Genomic DNA, 9,498 nt, shown 5'->3' on the forward strand with positions numbered 1-9,498 from the left:
GACTCTGAGAAACAAACTGAGGGTTCTAGAGGGGAGGGGGGTGGGGGGATGGGTTAGCCTGGTGATGGGTATTAAAGAGGGCACGTACTGCATGGAGCACTGGGTGTTATATGCAAACAATGAATCATGGAACACTACAAAAAAGAAAGGAAAAGAAAAGCTTTGGTGTTAAGCATTTTCCTACTCAGGGATTCTCTAGGAAAAGTATGTCAAGTAATAGCACAAACTGTATAGCACTCAAAATATCTGTATGGTCATATGTGGACTAAAAGAAATTTCCATCTTTGTTTACAAAAAAAAAAAGAATATGCAATCCTTTTATAAATCTGACAAAATGTATATTCATGATTCATAAATAGCTCATAAATATTAAAAATTTAGTTGGTCAAAAAAAAAGAATTAGCAGAGAAGGGCATTAAAACTGTTATTATAACTATATTCTATAAGTTCAAAAAGTTAAATAGACAAGTGGAATGTATAAAAAAGACCCAAATCCAACTTTTAGGAATGAATACTATAGTGTCTGAAATTGAAAAAAACCGAGGTAAGCTTAATAGCCAATTAGAGAATTCAGAAGAAAAAAATTAGCGACTATGAGGCCTAGCAAAAGATATCCAAAAGGAAGTGAGGAAGAAACACTGAGAGAAAGAAAGAATGGGGGAAAAAGCATCAGTGAGCTGTGAGATAATTTCAGCTGGGCTAATATATGGATAATGAGAGTCCCCAAAGGAGAGGGAGGAACAAAACTACTTAAAGAAATAATAGCCAAAAACTTTCCAAGCATAATAAAAACTATAAATACACAGAACCAAGAATCTGAACATATTCAAATATTAGAAACAGGAAAAAAATTACACAAAGGACCATCATCATCAGACCACTAAAAATAGTGATGAAGAGCAAATCTTAAAAGTAGGAGGAAAAAAAAGACATACTACCTATCAAGAAAAAAAACGGTGAAGATTACACAAGATTTCTTGCTAGAAACAATGCAAGCAATAAGACAATTGATTGATACCTTTAAATACTCAAAGACCCCCCAAAAAAGTGTCAAGCTAGAAATCTATACCCAGGACAACTATCTTTTTTAAAAAGGTGAAAGAAAGATGTATTCACACATACAAAAGCTAGAATAATTCATTACCAGCAGATGTGCACTATGAGAATTTAAGGACAATCTTTGAACAAAAGGACAATAATACCAGATGGATATCTGGATCCACACAAAAGAAGAAAGAGCACCAGAAACGGTAACTAAATGGGCACATATATACCCTTTTTATTATTTAAATCTCATTAAAAGATGATTGAACATTTAAAGAAGAATAATAAGAATAATAATAATTTATTGTGGGGGTTCATGGCATTAGTAAAAATAAAATCCATGCAGCAATAACATAAAGGCTAGGAGGGGAACTGTGGAAGTATATTTTAATTTAAGAGTCTTGTAGTGTGTATGAAGTGGTATAACATCATTAGAAGATAGATTGTGATAAAATAAGGATATATACTACACATCTTAACACGACCTTTAAAATAAGGAAGAGCTATAGCTAGTAACCAGAAGAGATGAAATGGAATTATAAAAAATATATATATATATTAGCTTAATTCGAAAGAAGGAAAAAAGGGACAAACCAAAAAATAATAGCAAGTGAATAGACTCAAACCTAGCTCTTTCAATAATCACATTAAATGTTAATGGTCAAAACATTAATTAAAAGGCAGAAATTGTCAGACTTGATTTTAAAAACTACTCAACTATATGTTGCCTACTAGAAACTCACTGTAAATATGGAGATACTAATATATTCAAATAAAAGAACGGAAAAAGGTGTGTAAGTTATATGAGCCGTAGTCAAAAAGAAGTTGGAGTAACTGTATTAACATCAGCTATAATAGACTTCAGAGCAAGATCTATTACCAGAATCAGATAGTCATTTCATATTAATAAAGAGGTCAGTTCGGGACGCCTGGGTGACTCAGTTGTTAAGCGTCTGCCTTTGGCTCAGGTCATGATCCCAGGGTCCTGGGATCGAGCCCCGCATCAGGCTCCTTGCTCAGCGGAAAGCCTGCTTCTCCCTCTCCCACTCCCCCTGCTTGTGTTCCCTCTCTCGCTGTGTCTCTCTCTGTCAAATAAATAAAATCTTAAAAAATAATAAAAAAAAAAAAAGAGGTCAGTTCATCAAGAAGACATAAGATTCCCACAAGTTTCTGCACCTGACGGCAGCTCCAAAACACATGATGCAAACTCATAGAACTGCAAGGAGAAATCGACAAATTCACTTGAAGAACGAGTTATAGTTCTTGCTTGAATGCAGCAAGGATAGAGTAGACTTCGACAACACTATCAACCAACATCACCTGATTAACATTGACAGAGTACTCCACCAAGCAATAGCATGGTCTTTTCAAGAGCCCCCATATATAACGCTTCTTGTAACAATACCATTACTTATTAGTTATGTCATCCTCAGCAGACTATTTCACCTCATCGTGCTTTAATTTCTCTATTGGAGAGGGGGAAATAATAACACACCCCACTCTTTTCGGGAGTGAAAATACATAAATACACGTGAGGCACTGAGAACACTGCCTGGCACGGAGTGCGCTCTCCATAAAGGGTAGCCGTCATTATCAATATTCCAGCTACAACTAAATGCCCTTGCTTTCTCAGGATGTTTTCCGGTGATGGCCAAGCTTGAAAAATGTTAGAATTATGATCATCGCAAAGTCAGGGTTTTCTTGTTCCCCCCTCACTAAAAAACAGTCCCCAAACAGTCCAAGGAGACCACTCTTAACCGTGAGCCTCCTGCAACTTCTTCAATTAGAAGAACAATGTGGCTGAGAAAAGAGGAGATGGGGGTGAGGATAGTGAGCCTGCAGTGGTGCTTGGGGAGGGGGGAGCACGGGGGCGCGAGGAGACGACAGCAGGAAGGCTCGGCCTAGAGCAAGACTGCGAACCCTTGGGCTGACACAGGTCTGGGAAGGATGTGCTCCTCCCTGGGCATGAGAGGTGAGCACCAGCTCCTCCAGAGCTGCCACTTAGTCCTCCCCTCCTCCCATGCTCAGCACCGGGCAAAGGGGCGAGAATATTTGGAGGCAGACATGCGGGTCCAGGGTGGAAGGCGTTCCTCACCCTCCTCTGCTCTACTTAGGGGTGTGGCAAATCTAGGGCCACGTGTCCCCTCAGCACACATTCACAACAGACCAGCTTCTGCCTGCAAAAGCCCGAAGCACAGAACTTTGTTCAAAGTCTTGTCCCCAGGCCGCTGCCAGGGTTTGTCATCATTTATAGACTGTGATGAAATGCAAGAGTTAGGGGCGCCTGGGTGGCTCAGTCGTTAAGCGTCTGCCTTCGGCTCAGGTCATGATCCCAGGGTCCTGGGATCGAGTCCCACATCGGGCTCCCTGCTCGGTGGGAGGCCTGCTTCTCCCTCTCCCACTCCCCCTGCTTGTGTTCCCTCTCTCGCTGTGTCTCTCTCTGTCAAATAAATAAATAAAATCTTTAGAAAAAAAAAAAAAAGAAATGCAAGAGTTATGGTAGATTCGCGTCCTTCACCCAACTGGACTTGCCCCAAACCACACAGCTACAGAGCTGGAATCACCCAAAAAATGACCATAACAGGGAAAAAGAATTACCTGAGTGACACCCCTTATTCAAGTACAGCTTTCTATTTATAAAAGTGGTAGTTCACATCTATCAGTCAGTAGGGGCCCTGGCACCGACTTCTCACTGATCACTTGAGGGGGGCAGAGAGAAGGGCAGACAGTCACTCTGTGTGCTGGGATTCCAAGCCTCAGGACTCTGCTGTGAAAACCAATGCCATTCTGTGAAACAGTATTCAGAGCTTTAGCGTTCAGAAAAGCCGCTGGGCCGTTCTTTTCAGGCTATCCCAAACTCGAGCACAAATGAAGGAGCAAGTGAATACTAAAAAAGCAAATGCACTGATTAGCTTCCCAAACAAGAATATCATTTATTTGCCGACCCAAGCTTGGAGGAAAATTACAGTAAAAAAAAAAAAGAACCGGAAAAAGAACACAGTACCGTTGGGCTAAAGGATAAGCTTGTTCAAGATATGGCTCTGTGTTATTGAATGACTGTGGATCGCCTGCTCACTTGTTTGGGTTCTTGACATTTTTAGCCATGGTTTATTTATTTGGAATGTTAATTGGTGGTGTTTCTCTCGGTGTGGGGTTTATAAACTGTTCTATCAAGCTCCTGAAAAACACAGCGATCACTGAGATGATTAGGAAAATAAGGCGCATTAACATAATGGACAGCACCTGCACTGGGGCGGGCACCTCCTCTTTCAGCTCTTTCGTGGGCCCACTGTCAATGCTACCTCCATACCCTTGCTCCTCGCAGAACGGAGGGGCCCAGCCATAGCCACAGTGACAGTTTTTCTTATTGTTGCAAATGCCTCGGTTGTTGCACTTCTTAGGAAAACAGTCAGGTTTCAAGACTGAGGTATGCACACAAGTTCTGTTAATACACAGCTGTTCAAAACCACAGGGGGTACCATCAAATATTTCACCCACATCAGGTATTCCCGAGGGTGTCAGGGATGTGTGGTAACCTATCCCCCAGCACATGAGATTCTCCTCTCGCAGATGAGTAGAGATGAGGATCGAATGCTCTGGCATGTCAGGGATGCTCTTGACATTTATACACTGTATCCTGCCACACTTTACGTTTTCCCTGGCACAAGCTACGTAGGTTTTGCCTCCTATAATACCACAGTTCCCATATTGATCACCCACTAAATTCACTATGCGATAGCACTGATCAGGAGCCTCCCTGGCATCAGGTCCAAAAATGTTTTGGCACTGCGTATATCTGGAATGGCACCTCTTTTTGAAACACATGGAGTTACCCTTGCAAAGGGTTCCGTCATGCTTAAAAGTGTCATCTGGGCAGAAATGTGAGATTCCATTGCAGTACTCTGCAAGGTCACATTCATTGTCTTCCTTTCGACATATGTACCCAAGTGGACGAAAGCGACATTTATGACAGCAAAGCCCAGTGCTACAATTGGCCGTTCGCGCGAGTTTACAATCCGGTTCGCAACAACGGTCTTTTTTACAGTCCTCTCTTGAACCACAATCACATTCTTCATTGCCTTCCACAATTTTGTTTCCACATCTCTCCACCACATAACCCAGTCCTGGGATATTATTTAGACATTCTCCGCCTGAATTTATGTGACTAAGATATTCACTATAACTACAATTACTAAACCCACTACTCCCAGTGCCCATGATACAAGTTCGCTTACCCCTGCATTGACAATATTCTGTATCATGTTTCATTCCCACACCGTGGCCCAGTTCATGAGCAGACAGTCTACTGGCTTCAAGGATATTTAGATTTGGAAAACTACTTATTGATCCACTATATTTGGCCTTACATATGCCTCCAATATACGCCCATCCAAGAGCATGAGTGAAAGCACCTGTAATATACAAATGCGCCCAATCTGCAGAAACCCGACCAGAAAGGGTTGTTGTACTATATTTTAAAAATGAGTTTAGAAGTTCTTGTGAGGTCATGTGGTGAATATTAAATTTGTCGTTATTTGTCCATATTTCAACACCTTGTAGCTGTAGTCTCATACTGATATCTTTAAAGAAGGTGTCCATAACCCCAGTCAAAAGAATGGCATCCTGTATGACTCGAGTAATATTGGAATCTGAAAACAAAAATCGACTGTAATCAAAGACCAGGGCTAGTTCCATGTACTTCTGATGCTTATAGGATCCATGATAGTCCCTAAGCCTCACCATAATCTCACTCTGAGCCATCTGCTTTTCTAGCTCATCATTAATTAAGCCACAGGTCTGATTCTGAAATCTGTCCTCTTTCTTCAGGAGATACATGACATGTTCAAAGCTGGAAGAGGCCTTGAGGGGCTCGATTTGATAATGTTCCTCATCAATTTTCAATATGCCTCGGAGACTCCCGGTGCATGTACTTAAAGTAGCTTCTGAATCCTGAGTTCCTTCAACCAAGCCTATGTAGTTGCAGTCCCTGGGTATGTAAGGGTGATCCTCCAGGAGTTTCTCCTGTTCTGTGAAGGAGAAAACCTTTAGATTTCGGGGCAATAGAAACCTCTTGGGCCAGAGGTGGAGGATATACTTCTTGCCTTTGACCTGCAGGAGGTAGGACACTTGCTGGACGGCACCCTGCTGCCCTCCCCGGAAGCTCAGCTTCTTGGGAATGATGATTTCATACGACTCAAATCCCCACTCAGGGTGAAAAATTAAATCCTCGCCAAGAGCATGAACCAGGAGCGCCACCAGGACGAGCACGGGGAGCGAACGGCCTTTGGGGAGTAAGGTCCTTACTGACCTCATGGCCCAGATCGGTGGCCCTAGCGAGTCAATCCCAGCAACCGGCCCGGCGAGTCAGGTTCCAGGGGCGGCCGCTAGAGGCGCGGGAGCGCCAGGTGCGGAGCTCCCAAAGCAGGGTATGCAGGAACCCCGCCCCCGCCTCCCAAGGCTCCGTCTAGTTGACATTCCCAGAACGAATCCAGTTCGTTTTCTGCGCTGTGCCGTTGGGCGCACGAGGGAGAACCGAGGGAAAGGTGCTCGAGAATAAAACTGGAAAGAGGGGCTTTTGGCACGAGGGACGGAGAAGGGCAGAGAGCAGGTTGGAGAAAGGAGAAGGAACAGAGAAAAAGGAGGAACAAAAGAGGTCTTGTTCGAGGGTCGCTGCATCCCGTGCTGTTTCTTCTGTTTCTGTACTCCCTAGGACACACCTGATGTTTTCCATCCGTGAGAATCAGATGTTTTCTAGGCACAGCGCGCGCCGCGCCGTCACACCATTCCCAGCTCTCCGCCGGACTCACGTACCCCCAAGCGGAGCAGCAGAGCCAGAGAATATCAGTGAAGGTCTAATCCCCAACCCCTCCCCCGGGCAGCGCCTGGCTTCCGGCCGGAGAAAGTTTCCAGCTCATTTTGTCAGGTGGCTCTTTGTGCTGTTTGTCCTTGGGTGCCAGGGACTAGCGGGATTTGGGGCGTGTGTGCAGCGGGGGGAGAATCTAGGAATAGAAAAGAACTTGTGAGAGCAGAACCCCCAGGAGTTCTCCGAGAAAGGCAAATTGGTGGTTATGTTTGTAGGTTGAGTGGTGGGTGAGGGAGGAGACCGTAAAGGACCACGGATTAAAATGATTTTTAAAACGACTGACAATAGCATATTTTGATGAGGGTGTAGAATGATAACAACTCTTACACCTTTCTGGAGGTAATTTAGTAGGCCAAACCGCGTTAGAAAGCTGTTTAGCTCATATAGCTGAAAATAGGCAGACCATATGATCCAGCAGTTCCATTCCTAGATATATACCCTACAGAAATGTGTGCATAAATTTACCAGGATACATGGAAGCAGCAATGTTCTCCAAATTGGAAACAATTCAAATTTCCATCAACAGTGACTGCAGCAATGAGATGACACATAGGAGTTATTTATATGCACGACATGGATGAATATTACAAAGAAAAACAAACGTAAAGATCAAAATCAGACAAAATTAAACTTTACTTTTAGGGATACATGGACTGTTGGTAAAATAAGTCAAGGAAATAATTACCCGAATGGTGAGGATGAGTTGTCACCCTACTTCTAGGGTGAGCAGAAGGGGCTGTAATCAGGAGTGGATGAGGGAGGGGCAGGGTATGGTTCATGTAGCTTCTAGAGTTCTAGGGGTGTTGCTAGTGTATGTCTTGACCACTGGGGTTTGCTGTGCATATTTGTTAAACCATTCCTAAAAATTTATGCTCATTTCTGTGTATGTTATATTCACAGTGAAAAAAAAATGTTTTAATAACCTAAAAATTTGTGTCTATTTTCTGAGATGAGACAAATATGCTTTCATTAATCTTTAGGTTGACAGATTAGCTTGGAGACATAACGATATTGTTGAAGGGATAGTGCCAGTAGATTAAATATGACTATTTTTTTAACTTCAACCAAGTTTTTTAACTTCAACCAACATCGTAAAATTTGTCCCTTCCAATTTTTTTTTTTTTTAAAGAATAGCTCCAAGGTTTTGAGAGGGCCATCATTCATTCATTATGTCCCTTTTGGAAAAGAATTATTAAAAGAAAATTTTATAGATGAAAAGCTTTTGACTTGTTGGTATTAAGATAAAACTAAGCACAACACACAGCAATGTTTATTTCTCTGCCAAAGTTACCTTCTGTATCAGTCTGGGTTCAGTCAGGAGAAAGAATCCCTATCACAGTGGAAGAGGGAAAGGTAATATAGAGAATTATTAATTTGAACATGTAATTGGAGGAATAAGAGATTTGCTGGTAAACTGTAAAGATAACTCTAGAGAATATTGGAATTGTGGATAGAATACTTAATACAGCAAATATGCAATGATATAATAAGATATGGTATAATATAAAAGAAAATACAATATATTATATAGTATAGTAGACCTACCAACCTGAGGGGTGAAACTGGCCATCCAGGAAGAGCTAGCCTCCTCCTAGGGCTGAGATCAGACCTTGTGAGGTGCCACAGCCTTGGATACTGAATGGCGGAGAAGTCAGTGAGGTAGCACTCTGGTGGATCTTGCCATAAATCCAACCTCTAAGGTACTGGGGAGGCTGTTCACAGGAAGGTGTCTCACTGAGGCACTCTAGGGCACTGGGGAAAGTTGTTCAGAACAGCATCTCACCGGGGCCCTCGAATACATTCTGCTACAACCCCCACCCCCCGGGCATAGGGACTGCCTGCCATTGTTGCGGCCGCTGACTGCCACACACTGCAGATGCTGGGTGCTGCAGAAGCTGCCTGCCCTTGGGAGCCTGGCATGGAAAGCTACAGTATACATCAGTGTAAACTGCAGGGGGAGCCTGACCAGGAGTCCCTGGAACCAGGAAGGAAAGCCTCTTCCTCCTACAAGATCTCTCCAGCTGATTAAGCTTAACATAGTGCCATCCGGCAAAGCAAACATATTTAAAGGTCCCATATCCACTGTTACAGATCAGGTAGAAGGGATGATTTCGGAGGTAAGAGGCAATGAACTGATCATCCACACGGTCTGCTCTGAGGAATGCGATCTGCCAGTCAAGAGAGGCACGACTACCGAATTCTAGTTAGCGCTCTCTTGGCTCTCACACAGATATTTGAGGCTGGGATAAGGAATAAGGACTATGTGCCCTCAGGATGATTCTTCCTGAGGCACAGAAGGAATTGCTGAATGCATCTTTTCTTTCCAGTGTTCTCCATTAGGTCAACAGAGGCCCCTAAATCCATAGCTTCCCAACATCGCAGTTTTTCTCGGCTGACATGGATTGGTGGAATCCTGTATCCAACATCCAGAATGCATGTGATTTCTTTCACCATTTGGTTGGAGTCAATAATCACTAACAGGAAAGATTCTGTTCAAAACCAAACCAAACCAAACAACTCTCTCTGGTCCTCTTTAATGGCAACAGCTTCTAATAGTTTATATTTCCTCTTGGACTTTTTTAAAAAATTGT

At 42.9% G+C, this 9,498-nt stretch overlaps 1 protein-coding gene across 1 annotated transcript; it reads right to left on the reverse strand.

The window, feature by feature from the left end:
- Positions 1-4,152: 4,152 nt before the first annotated feature.
- Positions 4,153-7,028, reverse strand: ADAM30 (ADAM metallopeptidase domain 30). Its single transcript, XM_006748457.2, has one exon. It carries the CDS (start codon positions 6,355-6,357, stop codon positions 4,153-4,155), a length of 2,205 nt encoding a protein of 734 aa, XP_006748520.1. The 5' UTR covers positions 6,358-7,028.
- Positions 7,029-9,498: the final 2,470 nt, after the last annotated feature.

This window comes from Leptonychotes weddellii, unplaced genomic scaffold (assembly GCF_054177405.1).
Source record: "Leptonychotes weddellii isolate Sample4059 unplaced genomic scaffold, ASM5417740v2 HiC_scaffold_6776, whole genome shotgun sequence".
In the NCBI taxonomy this organism is placed as follows: Eukaryota; Metazoa; Chordata; class Mammalia; order Carnivora; family Phocidae; genus Leptonychotes; species Leptonychotes weddellii.